Consider the following 17,414-nt stretch of genomic DNA (forward strand, 5'->3'; position numbering starts at 1 on the left):
CCCCTCCCCCCCCACTTCGCTGCTGGGGGCGGCAAAAAGGCTGGAGCCGGCCCTGCCTGAGAAGCATTGCAACGGTGCAGGGCTTTTGAGGGCTTTGTTTGCTATCTGGTTTTGCAGCCAGTATGAATTCTGCTAACCCCCTTGTTTCTCTGAAAGATCAGTTCCCACACTGCTTTTGCTTTCCACCCGCGAGAGACAGGAAACAGACCTAAGGAAGGGTGGAGGGTGTTATGGCCAACTACTGATATACATCAATGCAACCTGACAGCTCTCACGTATGGCCCTGCAGCTCGTAATAATATGATCACTGGCCTCTGGCCTCAAAGCCTGGGATCCACAGCAAAGCCATTGGGATGTGGAGAAGTGAGTCGCCCTTAGCAGGGATCAGAGTTAGCACCACATTGAGGTGTATTGGGGCCAGCTTGCACCCCTCTCACAGCCGTTGTGTCAGGCTCTCTGCAGAGGTTAAGGAGTGGTTCACCCCATCTTTAAAGAACCAGAAACTGGGAAATACCAGACAGGAGACCATCAAACAGGAGGTGTCATAACTATAAAGGGAAGGGTATTAGCCCTCCTGTGTACAATACTATAAAATCCCTCCTGGCCAGAGACACCAAAATCCTTTTCCCTGTAAAGGGTTAAGAAGCTCAGGTAACCTGGCTGACACCTGACCCAAAGGACCAATAAGGGGACAAGATACTTTCAGATCTTGGGGGGTGGCAGGCTTTTGTTTGTGTTCTTTGTTTTGGGCGTTGTTCGCTCTTGGGACTAAGAGGGACCAGACATCAATCCAGGCTCTTCAAATCTTTCTGAACAAGTCTCTCATATTTCAAACTTGTAAGTAAACAGCCAGGCAAGGCGTGTTAGTTTTATCTTTGTTTTCTCAACTTGTAAATGTTCCTTTTGCTGAGAGGATTTTACCTCTGTTTGCTGTAACTTTGAACCTAAGGCTAGAGGGGGTTCCTCTGGGCTCTTTAAATTGGATTACCCTGTAAAGTTATTTTCCATCCTGATTTTACAGAGATGATTTTTACCTTTCTTTTTTTAATTAAAGCCTTCTTTTTAAGAACCTGATTGATTTTTCCTTGTTTTAAGATCCAAGGGGATTGATCTGGACTCACGAGGAACTGGTGGGGGGAAAAGGGAAGGGGAGGGAATGATTAAGTTTTGGATCAGTGTTCACCAGGGAATTGGTGAAGAGTCTCTCAAGGCTACCCAGGGAAGGGAGTTAGCACATTGGGAGTGGTGGCAGCAAAAGCAGATCTAAGCTGGTAGAGGAGCTTAGAGGTTTTCATGCAGGTCCCTACATCTGTACCCTAACGTTCAGAGTGGGGAAGGAACCTTGACAGGAGGGTTCATACCCAATGGCAGTAAAAAGCCCGAGCAAAGAGATGCAGGCTACAGAGCACTCTGAACAGAGCGGGGCTCATATGGCAGTGAGTTCCAAACAAAAGATCCATTCATAAATATATGAAGAACCCACCCCAGAGGTGGCTGCATCTCAGCATCAGGTGAGGCAACCCTAGGCAGCATTATAAGCAACTGTTCTCCAGCTGCCCCACCCCAGAGGTGGCTGCATTGCTGTGGTGGGGGACTGTTACCCAGCACTGGAAAGAGTTGAATATTTGGTAGGAGGGTTTTTGTTTTAGATCTAAGAAACACCTCGTTCCTGAGAAGAGGCACCTGACAGGTTATTTCTGTATAGCGAAGAAGTGGTAACATCCAGTAGTTCCTGAGGGGGCTGTATCTCTGTCAGGGCTCTGGCCAAACTCTCTGGCCCCAGGGCAGTCACAACCCTGGGTACTTCCAGTGCCCTTTAAAGCATGTGCATTTCCAGGCCCTGCTGCTCCGAAGCGCATGGTGTCCAGTCCTGTTCATGTGACCCTGATCTTTACAGTCCCGGTTTATCCTATTCCTTGTCCCCAGCATGAGGCTTCTGCTTATCTTAGCTAGCACAGTCACCCCGACTGCAGCACCCAGCATGGCAAACCCCTACTTACAACTCACCCTCCCAGTCCCTTTCCCAGGCCCGGCCACTAAGAAATGAGGCAAGTTACTAATGTCAAGCCAGGCCTACACCCAGGGGCAGGATCGTCTCCTGTCTATTCCCCCCTCCCCAGGGGCAGGATCGTCCCCTCCAGTCCATTCCCCAGAGATGTGCACCTCTCTGATGGGAACAGAGCCAGTGCAGAGGGTGTTAAGGGCCAGACAGGAGGCTAGAACTGAAGGTTCAGAGTGGGTTAAATTACACAGACCCTGAACGCATCCCAGAGGAACCCCATCCACAGCACAGCCAGGTCCTGGAAGAAGACACCAGACTCGTAAATTTGTTGTGACTAAAGTTCATTTCACTTTAGAGACTGTTGCTCTGAACCTCGCCCAAGCCATTTCCTCACAGGGTGCAACCTGGACTGTGGGACCACGGAGGCCTCTGCCCCACTAACCTGGGGTGAGCCTCTCACACTGTGATGCTGTGACAAGCTACAGGCCTCTGGCAGGCGCTGCACTCACACAGACACCCACAGGCAGCGATGCACCCACCTGAGTTACATGGATGCTTCTCCCACCAGTGAAGAAACAGTAGAGAGACCCCAGCCAATACCCCCTGCGCCTTGCACCCCAGAACTGTACTGTCTGGCAGTGGTCAGAAGCCTGGCTAGTGCGAGTCCATTACCCAGTTCACCCCTCCCTCCGTTTGCAGAGGACACGCACCAGCCTTTGTAAACTGAGCTGAGATTTCCCAAACACTTCAACCAAAACTTACTTTGAGGTAAAATATAAAACAGGTTTATTAACTACAGAGAGATCGATTTTAAGTGATCTTAAACAGCAAGCGCAGAAATCAGAGTTGGTTACTTAAGAAACAAAAATAATTTTGCAGTCAAGGTCCTACAAACTGTGGTAAGACAATTCCCTGAAACATAAACCCTTATATCAGAGGCCCGGGATGAGGCCTAAGTAGGGTTCCCATATCTCATAAATAAAAAAAGAGGACCCTCCACGGGCCATGGCCCCGCCCATTTCCCCACCCCTAGCCCCGCCCCAACTCCGCCCCTTCCCCACCCTAACTCCGCCCCCTCCTCCCTACCACTCCCAGCCAGGGGGAAAGGGCTGCCCCAGTGCTACCAGCATCACGGTTTCCCGGGCAGCCTCCAGACCCTGCGCCCCCAGCCGGCGCTTCCCCAGCGCAGCTGGTGCCTGGGAGGGGAAGCGCCCAGCCGGGCCCTGATGCCCCAGGTAGGCGCTAGGGGGCGCTGTGCTGCGGGGAGCAGGGCAGGGCTCAGCGGGGGGCGCTCTCCCCTGGCAGCCAGGGCTGGCCCCGATGCCCCAGGTAGGCGCTAGGGGGCGCTGTGCTGCGGGGGGAGGGCCGTGCTGGTTCTGTATCTAACCCTGTCCTCTCTGATTACTTGCAGATCCTGAATGTTTCCAGCAAGATAAAGGACACTGATCTAGCATATCTGGAGGTGAAGGGGGAGAGGGCAGGATGTGGCGCCGTTCTCATACAGCCCCAATGGGGTCATCTGCCCATTCTACAGCTGGGGAAACTGAGGCCCAGAAAGAATCAGTGACTTGCCAGAGGTCACACAGGGAATCTGTGGAACAGCCAGAACCCAGGAGTCCTGGCTCCCAGCCCCCCTCCCGCTCTAACCCACTAGACCCCACTCCCCTCCCAGAGTTGGGGAGAGAACCCAGGAGTCCTGGGGCTGTATCTAGCAGGGTCCAGGGTCTGGAATTCGCCCCTGCCCGAGCTCCAGGCTTACTGAGAACATGGTGTCACAGAGTGTGGGGGGACACACAGCCCTGCACCCCTGGCTTCCTGCGATTCACCATGACTCTCAGCCAGCCAGTAACACAGAAGGTTTTTTTAGACAACAGGAACACAGTCCAAGACAGGTCTTGCAGGCACAGACAACAGGACCCCCCCAGTTAGGTGCATCTTGGGGTCCCAGGCACCACAGCCCCCCTTGGGAGGTCAGAGTCCCGTCTGCCTCCCACCCATTCCACCAGCCATCTCGGAAAACTCTCTCCCCAGCGTCTCTTCCCCCAGCCTTTGTTCAGTTTCCCCGGCAAAGGTGTCACCTGGCCTCTAACCCCTTCCTGGGTTCTCCTGTTACATGCTCAGATAACCTCCCTCTGCCAGTCTCCCACCCCCAATGCCGACTGTCCCAGCCGAACTCCCCTCTCAGCATTCAAAGACCACATTAAGAACAGTCCCAGTTCATCACACATGGGTGTTCTCCGGAGTCTGGGAAAGTCTCAGTATTTGGTATCTTGGTCTAATCTGTTCTACCGTGGTAGGGCACGGGAGGGGGTGGGGGCAAACAGAGCCCCTGGCAGGGGAGTGGGGAACCTTGACTTGCAGTTCTGCCTTTTGGCCACTAAGTGTCTCTGCACCACAGGGGGAAAGCCGTGGGACCCTGGTAACAGACCGAGACCAAGCTGGAGCTGCAACTTGGGGGGTGGGGAGGGAGGCTGTTGGTAGGATTTCCATCCCCACCCACCCCCAGGGCACACGCTGCCTCCCCGCCCCAGAGATCCCAGCCCCAGACTCACCCCCCTGCTCTCTCTGCTCTGCAGATGTTTCTGCATGTGGCCGAAGAGGTGGGAAAGGAATACGGGCTGGAGTCCATTCAGGTGAGATGACATTTTCCCCCCCCCCATCCCACACCCGAGGGGTTCAGCCTTCCCCTCCTGACATCGTCCCATCTCCCCTGCAGCACCTAGACCTGCTGGTGCGGGATTGGAGCAACTCCACGGTCCTTGGAAGTGACGGTGGGAAGGAGCATCTGAGAGACGTCCGACAGGTGAGTGTGGGGAATGGGACGTGGGGCCTTTCCCCTCTGGGGGGTGTTGGCTCTGATCCGGCCCCAGGGCAAGGGCCTGGCTGGCTCTGGGGAGCCGGGAATGGGTCCCGGGGTATTTCCCTCTGTTGATGTCTCACTTTGCTGATTTCCCCCGGCTCTGACAGATGCTGGCGGCGACGTCCCCTTGCAAACACCCCAAGGCCCTGGAAGCGCTGAGCAGAAGCAGCAGCCGCTGTTACCTGATGCCCTTCCCTGGCAAGCGGATCATGACTGGGGACCAGGGAAGCCTGAGAGGTAACGGACGCGGGACAGCGGCTCCGAGCCTGCGCGATGGGGCATCTCCGTCTCTGCCAGGAACGGGCCGTGGGAGGATGTTCCGGCTCCGGGTTCATTGCCATGTCCCTCCCCTTCGCAGACATGGATGAGGATTTCCGGGACAGCCTGAGGGAGTATGTCACCACCCTGGTGGGCTCGGCTGGTCAACACGCGTGGAGAGACCGGCATGGGGCGCTGCTGACCGGGACACAGCTTGCTGCTCGGATAATGGTGGGGACCAGCCAGCTGGGGATGGGGTCTCAGTAGGGGGCGCTCTACCCTGGCAGTCAGTGCTGGCCCCATGCCCCCATGTGGCACTAAGGGGGCTGCGCTGCAGGGAGTGGGGTGGGGTTCTGTAGGGACGCTCTCCCCAGCAGTCAGGGGTGTACCCAGTACCCCTGGTGGCACTAGGGGGCGCTGTCCTGCGGGGAGTGGGCTTAGCCCTTTTTGCTGAATTTCTGTTAATTAAGAATTAGGGTTGTATTTATATGCTAGCAGAATCCCAGCTTGGATGGTTCTACTGAGCCTTCCTACATCATCCAGGGAAGTTCTTCATTTCCCCGCCAAACTGATTCCCACCATTGTCTTATGGCCGTTCCCCAGCTGCCCTGCCCCAGAGGTGGCTGCATCTCAGTGCCGGGCGAACCATCCCCATGTTCACGGTTTTCTAAGCCCTGTGGAGTCTGTATTGTGATTTCTTGTGCTTTCTTTGCAGAAATTCTCTGATCTGATGAAGAAACATCACTGTGGCTTCTCCTCTCCCGCTCAGGTACCTTCTCTGCTGTCTCTGCCTCTGACCTGATCTAGGGGCGTGTCCCACCTCCTGAATTCACTTCTGATGTAAAACTGCTTCTTACTTTTGTCTTATTGCTGCTGCCTCACCCGAAAGGTGGCTGCATCTCTTGTTGGGCAAGCCATTCCTGTGTGGTGTTGCTGTGAGACTATTCCCTAGCTGCCCCACCCCAGAAGTGGCTGCATCTCAGCACTGGGTGAGCCCATCCCTATGCAGTGTTGTGTGTGGCTATTCCCAGATGCTCCGACCGAGAGGTGGCTGTATTTCAGGAGTGTGTTACCACTTGTTGGAAAATGTTTTTTTTTTTTTCCCCTGCAGAGAAACTTGAGTTTCCATCGAAATATCAAAAGCCAAAATACTTCTATCTGGAAATGCCACTGCGGTCTCTTATGGGAATTCTAGTTTAGCTCTGCATGCTCCATTTTCTCCCCATAAATCAGCTCTCTGGTCTGACTGCAGCTCCCATGATGCACCACAGAAGAGGGAGATGGTGCATCATGGGAGTCCATGGCTGTGGAGCATCATGGGGCTTGTAGTTTGAGTGCCTGGCTTCAGGCTGAGCTGTTGCAGTGGCTCATGGGAGTTGTAGTTTCACATTGGCTAGTGGCGTCGCTCTGTTACATGAGGTTGCTGCGGTGGAAACTGCAGTCGCTAGGTGGAGACGGGGCCCCATAAACTGTGGCTGACCCCAGCCTTGTCCTCCCCGTGCAGATGGCCATCACCTTCCACAACCAGAGAGTCATGGACAGGGCCAGCGCAGACCACGCTCTCTTTCTGAAGGAGAAGGTGAGTCTGGGGGTGAGGTGGGGGGGTGTCTTTGCCCCAGCCAGGGGAACCCCAGGGAACCATCCCAGCGAACGCCACTGACTGTGGGCTTGGGGGTAGGAGACGGGACCTCGTATCTCTATAGCCACCCTGGGAGCTGGAGATGAGAGGCTCAAACTCCTGCACCGTGTGGGTGGGTGGGGGAGAATAAGTTTTTGCCCTGTGGCCTTCTGCAGTAGTGGAGGTGTCATGGCCCAGGTCGTTAATGGGCTGGACCAGGAGTCAGAACTCCTGGGTTTTGTCCACGGCGCTGCCACAGACTCCCCTAGGCAAGTCACAGAGTCTCTCTGGGCCTCATTTTCCCCATCTAGCAAAGGGGGAGAATGATCTGCCTTTGGGGTTTTTTTTTTAGCCTGTGAGCTTTTTGGGTGAGAGATGGTCTCTCACTGAGTTTGTGGGCTGCGCCTGGTGCAAGGGGGGCCCACCATCTCAGTCCAGGTCTGTGCCATGCCCGGCACGAGGCGGGCCCCCATCTTGGGCGGGTGGGTGGGGTCTGTTCAGCACTTGCCCTTTCTAATGCTCTTGGCCATCTTGTCTCCTGGCCGGCGCAGGACGGCGACTCCCGGAACATGTTTTCTTGTCTGAAGATGCGGCCGAGTAAGATGGTGGAGCTGTTTGCGGAGCGGCGCAGGCACTTGCTGTGGCGGTGCCGGACTGACATGCGGGAGCCGGTGCTGGAGAAAGAGGCCCGGCTGACAGAACTTGAGGAGGACCTGACGCGGGAGGCTGAGACCTTCCCGGAGACCTACAAGAAGCGCTTTATGAAATTTGCCATTTCTGCGGGTGTGGGTGCTTTGCCTTTCTCCGACGTTGCAGGGCCACTCCGGCTGCAACGCAAAGCACTTGGAAATGCCCTGCTGACAGTCATGTCCTGAGATCGCCTGCTGGGGGTGACAACGAGTGGCTGGCTTACTTCCTACGTGAACAGTCCTGTGGTCCAGTCCTGAGGGATAGATCTCCAGCCGCCCCTCTGAGCAGGAAGGCAGGTCCAGGGGAGACAGCACAGGGAGATGTGGGTTTCTTGCTCTACCATGGACTTCCTCTGTGACTTTGGCCAAGTCACTTAGTTTCTCTATGCTTCAGTTTCCCATCTGTATAATGAAGGTGATAATGCATTGAAAGATGGTGAGGGGTTTGAGCTCTGAGAGAAAACGGTATCCAAGAAACCAGCATCGTTCTTTATTCCGGGGGAGGGCTATAAAACCATCCGAAGCTAAAGGGAATCGGTTCCACACCCATCAATGCACGCCGAGCACTGGACACCGTCTGGCCAACTCCACAGAAAGTCTCAGCTCCCACCCTTCAGCACCGGTGAAAGGCCAGGACTTGGTCTTGGGGATTTCCAACCAATGAGGGCTCGGGCTAGCGGGACTCTCCAGCTGTTCCACGCCAGCCTCCGCTGGTGCCTATGATCCGATAGATCACTCTAGCGTGAGGTATGGGGTCAGCTCCATCCTGGCCTGGGCTTGATGAGTCGGGAGCGCCCCTTCCCCTCACAGATTCCAAGGCCTGGATAACAATGGCCAGTGATGAAGAATCTGTTCCAATTGTTCTCACTGTTAAAAATGTCTGTCTTACTTCCAGTCTGAGTTTAGTCTAGACTTTTCTGTGCTAGACCGAAGGACCTATTGTCAAATATTTGTTCCCCGGATGGGTATGTATGGACTGGGGTCTAGTCACCCCTTAACCTGCTCTTTGTTGAGTCCTATCTCCCTAAGAACTCCTTGGAAACATGATATCAGGGCTGCGGGTTTTCAGAGGCTGCACCTCTCGGGACATAGCAAGATAAAGCAGAAGTCACTTGAGACTATGGTCTGCAAAGTGGTTCTGTTGGAAGGTGGCCAGTCAACAGGTCCTGGGTGCAGGACAGTCTCAGAGCAATGGAGGCATTTAAGCAGTTTCCTTTGTGCCCAACAGGAGAAAAGGTATTTGGGGCACTGTGTTAGGATGTCAATGTAGTGATGAGTGCGTGTATGTGTCTGTGAGCACCGGTAAATGACCGGCCTGGGGAGTGCTAAAGACTAATCTAGATTTAAATAACTGTGAAATTCTGACTCATCGAACCTTGAAGGGTGAATTCCTAGTTTTGGGACAAGGCTGTAATGCTTGGGTCTAATTCTAGCTGTTGGCTTGGTGTGGGGGTGGCTGGGGAGTGTTGCGTGGGGGCTGTGATATACAGCTCAGAGTAGCTGGTCTGGCCATGAACCCTAACCCAAGCATCCCCCATATCTAACCCATAAATCTAACCCTCACCTTAAACCCTACCTCTAACTCCGACCCTCCAACCCTGCCACTAACCCTTGTCTAATGTCTAATCCCTGCCTTTACACTAACCTCTAAAAAGGCACCTGGCTCTCAGAGCAGAAGGTGGGGAAGTTTGGGATGGTCCTTAGATCTTGGGGGAGGTCATTCCACCATCTGGGACCAGCCCTGGGAGAAACATCTGTCTCCCGCACCGATGAGCTTCAGCCTTATTGCAGAGAGCGCCACTGGGCCAGCAAGTCAACCATGGTCTTCAGCTTGCATCTCTCAGCTCTTTCAGACACTTCATGCACTGGGTCCACTGTATTTGAAGATAAGGTTGAGACCATGAACTTGATTCAATATTGTAGCACAGACGTGGGCATATGGCCCCTGTGTCCGGCCATCATCTTAATATTTCACCGAAGGGGGTCATGTGTGGGCTCTGCCGAATGCTGGGAAGCAGCCGCTTGTCACGGTTATTGCCAGATGTTTGTATGAGCAACGGTTTTAGAGCCAGGTCCCAGGTAGGACATTGAGTTCTGAATCTTCTGGGAGTCAAACCTGAGGCAGGGGGAGGCTGGGAGCCAACCCGGTCAACGTGAGAACAATGCTAATCCGTGGAGGCAGCCTCTGTCTGCTGGCTGGACGAGATGCAGGCTGGCCATCTACAGAGACAAACCGACCCCAAGGGAATGCTCAGGCGAGGGGGGCCCTGGGCTCAGAGACAATAGCTTGTGCCTGGATCAGAGCAGAAGAAATGGCCCATTACAGGAGAGTGACTTTGCCATCGGGGGGAAGAAGGGATCCCAGTTCTCTGGACTGGACAAGCGCTGTGAGAACCAAGCAGCGGGAGAGAGACACCTCAGCAGACAGGAAAGGAACCTGTTAGCAAGGACGGGCTCTAGACGGCATCTGATGTTTTCCTTTTACCTGTCACCTCAGGTTTCCAAAGCCTGTTCCTTGCTTTTTATTTGAATCTCTATCTGAGGCTCTGTTAAATGAACTTCAATTTGATCTGATTGTAAACCTGTAAGGGACAGGGGGACTGTCATGAATAGGGGGAAAGGTAGCAACCTTTTCATATCCTTGGCAACTGTACTGAATTGCTTTACCTGTAAGGGATTAAGTAGTTCAAATAACCTAGTTGGCACCTGACCAGAAGGACCAATAAGAAAAGAAAATACTTTCAAATCTGGTGGAGGATTTGTTTGTTGTTGTTCCCTCTCCAGACGGAGGGAGAAGCCAAGTGGGTACAACATCTCCTGAAAATATACCTGGAATAATCCATCTAAATCCACAGAAATTGTAAGTAGGGCAAGGAAATGCGTTAGGTTATCTTTGGTTTAGCTTGTGAATTCTCCTATGGTACAGAGGTTGTTTTATTCCCCTTTTTGTAACTGTGAAGCTGAGCCCAGAGGGGAATCCTCTGTCTTTTAAATCTTTTTATTACCCTGTAAAGTTACCTTCCATCCTGATTTTGCAGGTGTGATTTTTATTTTTTTTTCTTTATAAATAAAGTTCTTCTTTTAAGAACCTGATTGATTTTCAGTATCCTGAAGCCAAAGGGTCTGGTCTGTGCTCATATTGCTAAAGCAATTGGTTGGTATTTTATTCTCAAGTCTCCCAAGGAAAGGGGGTGAAGGGGTTTGGGGGGATATTTTGGGGAAATAGGGATTCCAACTGATGCCTGAATTTTTGTGTAAATCACTTGGTGGTGGCAGCAATACCGTCCAAGGAAAGGAATTTGTGCCTTGAGAAAGTTTTTAACCTAAGCTGCTAGAATATAAGTTTAGGGGGTCTTTCATACGGGTCCCCACATCTGTACCCCAGAATTCAGTGTGTGTAGATGTGAAGCCCGACAGGGGCATAGGTGGTCTGGCCTAGCTGTCACAGCGGGGCTGAGGCCTGCCCACCAGGGACGGGTGTCACCATTCAGGAGTTGGAGGAATCACACGGCCAGGTCCTGTAGACCGGAGTCCGGCTCAGAGTCAGGCTGGAGTCAGAGACCGGAGAGTGGTAGACAAAATGGAGTCTGACATTGCAGCAGGTGAAGGTCTCTGGTTGCCGAGCCAATTTCCTGGGCCCTCCCCTGCAGGTTAAGTAGGGGCAGCTGGCCAATCAGAGGGCCGCAGGGTACTGTCACGCTGGGTCTTGTGGGTGGCACTTCCTGCGGCACCAACTTCCCACAGTGCTTCCTGGCTGTGCCTCCGCATGGCCCCCGGTGGCACTGTGGGAATATCAGCTGCCCCAGGCTCTGCAGACCTGGGTTCTAGTCCCCAGGTCCTTACAAAACCTGCCTGAGGACGAGGTGTGCAGGGAGCATGGAACTGAAGTGGAGCAGTGGAGCTCTGTTTCCATGGAGGCAGCAGATTGGCACATATTGCGGGTGTGCCGAAGGCAGGTGACTGGGCACTGGAGTGTAATGGAATCAGGTGTGTAAATGGCCAGCCTGCAGTGGGATACAGAGGGGTTTGCAGAGCACCTGGTGTGAGAGGGAGCCTCGATTGTAACCTGGAACTGGGGTACCGCTGAGTCCCTCCAACTGGGGCTTTCTCTCACACTGATGCTGTTGCTAAGTCACAAACCTCTGTCACATACGGCACTCCCACAGACATCCACAGGCAAGGGCACACGCTGCTGAGTTATAGGGATGCTTCTCCCAGTTCACTCATGAACTAACAATAAAGAGGCTCCCTCCAGTTCCCCAGGGCTGTACGTCTTCCCTGCTCAGAAACCTGGCCGGTGCGAGTTCATTACCCAGTCCACCCCTCCCTCAATGCGGAGAGGACATGCACCAGCTCTTGTTCCGGAGCAGATCTCCCAAGCACTTCAAGCAAAGCCCACTGCTTTAGGTAAAATATAAAACTGGTTTATTAACTACAGACAGACGGGTGTGAAGTGATTATTGGGAGTTGACTGTATCCTGTTGCAAAGAATGAAACTACATGAGTCAGCCCGTATTTCTCTCGCACTGTAAAAAGGATGATAGCTAAAGTGAGAAGTCATTCAACTTGATTGGCCACGTGTTATTAAATATGAAAGTTTGTCACCTGACTTGCCCTCAAAGACGGAGCCTGAGACCCTTGAAGGAAACTTGTGCCGAAATCTAATTAGAACCCTACAGCTGCTCCCAGCATCAGCTCAAGTATAGAGGAACCCAGCGGAACTAAAGCTCCATCTAGGTCTAGAGGCTGGGTTGGAAAATCCACATCTGTCTCACAGACAGGTACCAACGGCTTGTTTTCTGCATGTAATTCCCTTCTGCTCCAGTGTTGTATGGGATAGACTCTGTTTAACTACTTACATTTTTAGGCTGCGAAGTCTTAAGATGACTTAAGGGCATAATGGGTTTGTACTTTGCCAGCCAAACGCTGTCCTAAATGTCAAGAAATAATTTGAGAGCGGGTTGAGAACTTTTTGTCAAAGATTTTTTGGAGAAAAAAGGGCTTTTGGGCCAAATTGAAAATGTTTGTTTTGGTCCAAAAAATTGTTTTCTTGACAAAAATAAAACCTAATATGAAACAATTTTTGTTTTTACAAAATTATGTTCCTTTTCTCTCATACTCAAAAAGTGTGTGTGTGTGTGTGTGTGTCAGAGAGAGAGAGAAGTGGAGGAGGTTAATTTAAAAAGTGGGAGAATGAAGAGAAACAGAATGATTTTGAAAGAAAATGAAAATTGTCATGTCACCATCTTTGTGCAGACGAGGTGACTGAGGCATTTGTTGAGAGAGAGCAGTACAATGTTCTCCGAAGAGGAGCACACGGGACACCCAGCCGGTCGACAGAGAGTCTGTATCCACCGAAAGCAAAGCTATTTCCTCTAATGTAGCTTCCGTATAAAGAAGTGAAACCTTCTTGCTGGGAATGGGTTGGACGGGATTTCTGAGTGCCGTTGCACAGCGTTCTGTTCTGTGTATCACACGACCACTGGGAAGCCCTCGTCTGCAATCCTGTGTCCAAATCTGGCCCCCGTCTATTCAGCTTAACGACGAGGAGGTTCAGGGGAACCTGGAGCCCATCCGAACATACCTACAAGGGGAATAGAAATTAGATCTCAGAGGCCTCGTCCAACTCTTTGGTCTGACGCAACCCGTTGGCTGGAAGTTGAAGCTAGACAAATTCAGACTGGAAATAGGGTGTCAATGTTTAACAGTGCGAGTCACTGCCCATTGGCCCGGCTTACCAAGGGGCGCGGGGGATTCTTCATCACTGACCACTGTTTTTCTAACAGATCTGCTCTAGTTGAACTAGGAATTAGTTCTGGGCCGTTCTCTGGCCCGGCTTATACAGGGAGCTCAGGCTAGGTGATCACAAGGTCCCTTCTGGCCCGGGGATCTGTGACTCTATGTTGCAGCAAGAGGGCTCTGTGCCGGGCCAGGTGCAGAGAGGGGCTGCTGGGATGCTCAGGGGGATGGAGAGAGTTGGTTTCCTAAGAAATAAAGGTAAAATCGCAATCTGAGTTCTATAAACTAGAGAGAATTTGGATCAAGCCATGTCTCACACTGATAATATAGTTCCTTAATACAGAGGCTGGGATTCTCCCGTCCACCCTGGGCCCCCTGCCCCAGTTCAGTCTTTGTTCTCCAGACGTGTTTCCAGGTGTTCAGTTGGGAGTTTGAGGGGGGAGAGTGAGGCCAAGTGCTGATGTCTCTTCCCCACTTGGCGCAGGGACAAGTGTTGGGACGACTGGTCACCTGGGTGGGGAATCTTACCTGAAGATGGCCCTGGATTTATAGCCCCACGACTACAGAACCAATTTTGGGCATAGATTGCTTGCGGGAGGGAGGAATAGTGGTTTATTGTGCTAACAAAGGTTTATGGAGGACCCCAAGGAAAGACTGGATCCCTGAAGTAAGGCAGGGAGATACTGTATTGCTGATGCGTAGTATGCTGGGGGTGGCGGTAGTGACCGGGGTTAGCAGGGAGGAGTGGAGGAAGCACTTTCCCCAGGCATGGGCGGCCCACAAGCTGGACTGTGTCAAATGGACTGGGGAACCAGTGAAAATAGAAGGACCAGCGGTCCCCCCCCCAAACAATATCCTATCCTCACTGCGGCACGCCGGCCTGTAGCAGAGGGGAGTAGTGAAAAGAACAACTTCCCCCTTTAACTCCCCGATGTGGCCTGTGAGGAAAGCTGATGGTGTCTCATGAAGACTGACTGTCGACTATCGGAGAGTCAATGCGATGACCCCCCAGTGGGCGCCAATAGTCGCGAACATGACCCAGGTGTTACAAGACATAACAAGGGAAGCTAGAAGATTTTCTGTACTGGACTTGTCTAACTGCTTCTGTGCTATCCCACTCGAGGAAGGATCGCAGGATCGATTCGCATTCCACGTGGATGGGGTACAGTATTGCTTGACCCGTGTACGCCGGGGATTTCATAGTGCCCCCGCTATTGCGCATAAGGTAGTGACTCAAATGTTAGAGCATCTCCCTCCAGGGGATAAGGGGTGGGTGGTCTCATATGTGGACGACATCCTGATAATGGGAATAGACGACGCGGATACCCGAGGGAGGACTGAACGAGTACTGGAGGTGATTCAACAGTATGGCATGAAGGCGTCCCTGTAAAAGGCACAATTAATACAACCACAGGTGGAGTACCTGGGGTTACCCTATCAGAAAGAGGAAGGTTTATTAGTGAACAACAATTGTCAGCATTGCAGAATTTACCAGCCCCCCAAGATTTGAGAGGCCTACAGGCCATATTAGGGGCTTTTAATTTTGTAAGAGCCCACATATGGGCCTATGCACGTATCACCAAACCCCTCTATAGCCTGTTGAGGAAGGAGGCCCAGTTCCAAGGAGGCCCGGAACAGGAAGCAGCTTTCGGCGAGCTAAAGCAATCTTTGTTGCGAGCAGCGACACTGCAACCCGTACAGGTTGGCGAGTCCATATATGTGAGGGTCGCCACCAGTCCTGAGGCCTTGGCTGTGGTGTTGTTACAAGCGGACCCCTTGCAGAAAAGTCCCGATAGCAAAAGTTTGGCCCATGTGAAAGGGAATGTCTGGCAGTAATATGGGCACTGGAAGTAGGGGCGGTGGTAGTGGGAGATAATCACGTTATTATTCAGAGCACCCACACCCCCTTAAAATATATATTGTCAGGAAAACCCACCCAAGCAGGAGTAAGTAACCCAAGGATGGCTCAGTGGACCCTGTTTACCCCCTCCCCAGCCCTGCTGCACTTGCAGTTTACCCCCGGCCCCTCCCTTGCTCCAGGGACCAACCTTAGCTCCCGCCCCGCTGTGCTTCTGCCCCCGGTTCCTGCCTTGCCCCAGTCATCAGGGACTAATCTTCCCCCCATGCCCCACTGTGCTCATCTTGCCCCTGGCCCCTGCCTCACTCCAGCTGGGGACCAATCCTTCTCCCCCACCATGCCCCGTGTCAGGGGGGGATAACAATCAATCATTTTTAAAAAAAGAATAAAATAGATAGTTTTAGTTAAGATACATTATATCTCATCATGGAATAGGGATTATAAATTCTAATTCTATAGTAGGATACAATATATTCATGTCATGTTTAAGAAAAGTTTTGAAAATGAGTTCCAATAGTTCATGGATTAGGGATCCAATCTTATGGGGTTCCACAGGCTTCTGTAGAGATTATTTAGGTTAATCTTTCTACCTACCCAATGGGACCCAGTGCTCAGTCTAGAAGATACCAGCAGAGATGCTTAGTTTTGCAGGTCTCAAAATGTGCATTTGTGTCTCCAGAGGTAACATGCTTGTTAACAGCAAAAATGTTTTTAAATAAATAAATAATATATAGAGGTGAGACATAACAGACCTCAACGCTATTGTCCCTCTACAAATGTGTGTACACAGAGTCAATCCCTTACCTCTCTTTAAAAGTGCAAAGTTTCAAAAAGTTCAATGAATAGAAGATTGTTGGGGGTGGAATAGATCTGGACAAGGAGAAGAAGTCTGGAGATTAATGTGAGAAGCGAGGGACATATGCTTTTTTTGTTAAAATATTATATGTTTGCTGCTGAAGAAAAAATGCCAGAATACTTAATGTTGTTGTTTTAGTTAAATAAAACAATTGAAATGTCTGTCTGGTGATGTTCTCCTCCTAATACAGCCTGGCAAGAAAATCCTCCAAATATTAATGATTATCCTGTTGAACTGGAGATATTGCACCCCCCAATGACTTCATAAATATCTGCTTCAATTATCTTTGGTACATGAAATAACCAAACAATCATTCGTTTTCTGATATCGCTGTAAAACTCATCTGAAAAGTTTTCAAAATAAATCACTGTTTAAAAATGTATAGTGTGTACCTTCTAAAAATGAAACCTACATCTATCTCGGAGTTGTGAAGAATACGTATTACGGTTATAACAACCAACAAGAACATAAAAGTCTAGAAAACCATGATTAAATTGAGTCTTCCTGACACGTGATTTAAATCGCGATTTAAAACAGATCCACCCTGCCCGCTGTGCTCTTGCCCCTGGCCCCTTCATTCCCTAGGGGGGCCCACAAATATGTTTGGCGCCAGGCCCACAAAAAGTTAATCCGGCCTTGCCTTGGCCAGTTGGAGAACTGTTTGTGGGTGAGCTTGATTTCTTTAAAGTTTGGGCCAAGCTGCCTTCTTGTCCATCTCTCCGTTCCCTTGGACCAGCGGGATCTCGAGAGGTATCTTCCCCAGCTTCCACATAGACGACCTAGAATTGATTTGAAACTTCTAGCAGTGAGCAATTCTTCCCGGTCCTCTTCTCTTTGGCAGCCACCGTCTGCCCATTCTCATCTATCTCCAACTGTGTAGAAAGCCTCTGGGACCTCTTGCCTGTGGGGGTTATGAGCTGCCAGGCCTCCTCTCTGACTTTCTCTCTCTCCCGTTCCTTGGTGGCCAGCTCCTTTCTTCCTTAAACCTGGGCTACTGGTGTTTCCCAGACAGGGTGGTCTAGGAACTCCTCAGTTTCTCTGAGTCTTAGGGTCTCAGCTTGTCCCTCCAATCCAAGATTCTTGTCCTCCGCCACCAATGTGGACTCCATGCACACGTAAGCAGGGGATTTGTCCCACCATAGTAGGAAGCTTTCTCTATGGACACATTATCCCAGCTGAACTGAGCGACAAAAGGATCCAAACCGTGCCCCGATTCACTTCACCCCAGTCCCTGCCCCACCCTTGACTTTCCCTCTGGGCTCCATGTGACCAGGACTTGCACTGCACAGGGAGGACAGAACTCAGGGGTTCCTGGGAGTTTATCTCAATCTCTCCATGGTCAACTCTGGCCAGGGAAGGGGGTGCCCCCTACTCCAGGGTGCTCCGAACTCCCGTATCACCCTTTTAATCCATAATCGCTGCAGTTCATGCAAATGTAGCTACAAAGTATTTACACCAAACCAGTTTCTTTGCAGCTTGAAGGGTGAGTCCTGTGAGGAAGTGGTTTGGGTGAGGTTCAGTGCAGCAATCTCTA

General features: G+C 51.5%; 2 protein-coding genes across 2 annotated transcripts in view; both read left to right on the forward strand.

Annotated features, from left to right (window-relative positions):
- LOC103306818 (RING finger protein 112-like) overlaps positions 1 to 7,613 on the forward strand; it is a 62,593-nt gene extending 54,980 nt beyond the window's left edge. Inside the window, exons 16-17 of the mRNA XM_065590976.1 lie at positions 6,649 to 6,699; positions 7,290 to 7,613. Coding sequence (XP_065447048.1) covers positions 6,649 to 6,699; positions 7,290 to 7,613 — 375 coding nt within the window. The remainder of the gene's footprint in view (positions 1 to 6,648; positions 6,700 to 7,289) is intronic.
- LOC135982844 (RING finger protein 112-like) lies at positions 3,922 to 6,011 on the forward strand. The gene is made up of 5 exons (XM_065591187.1): positions 3,922 to 4,635; positions 4,719 to 4,805; positions 4,970 to 5,099; positions 5,221 to 5,351; positions 5,836 to 6,011. Exons 1-5 carry the CDS (start codon positions 4,579 to 4,581, stop codon positions 5,920 to 5,922), a joined length of 492 nt encoding a protein of 163 aa, XP_065447259.1. The 5' UTR covers positions 3,922 to 4,578; the 3' UTR covers positions 5,923 to 6,011.
- Positions 7,614 to 17,414: the final 9,801 nt, after the last annotated feature.

The sequence above is a fragment of the Chrysemys picta genome, chromosome 4 (genome assembly GCF_011386835.1).
Source record: "Chrysemys picta bellii isolate R12L10 chromosome 4, ASM1138683v2, whole genome shotgun sequence".
Taxonomy (NCBI): Eukaryota; Metazoa; Chordata; order Testudines; family Emydidae; genus Chrysemys; species Chrysemys picta.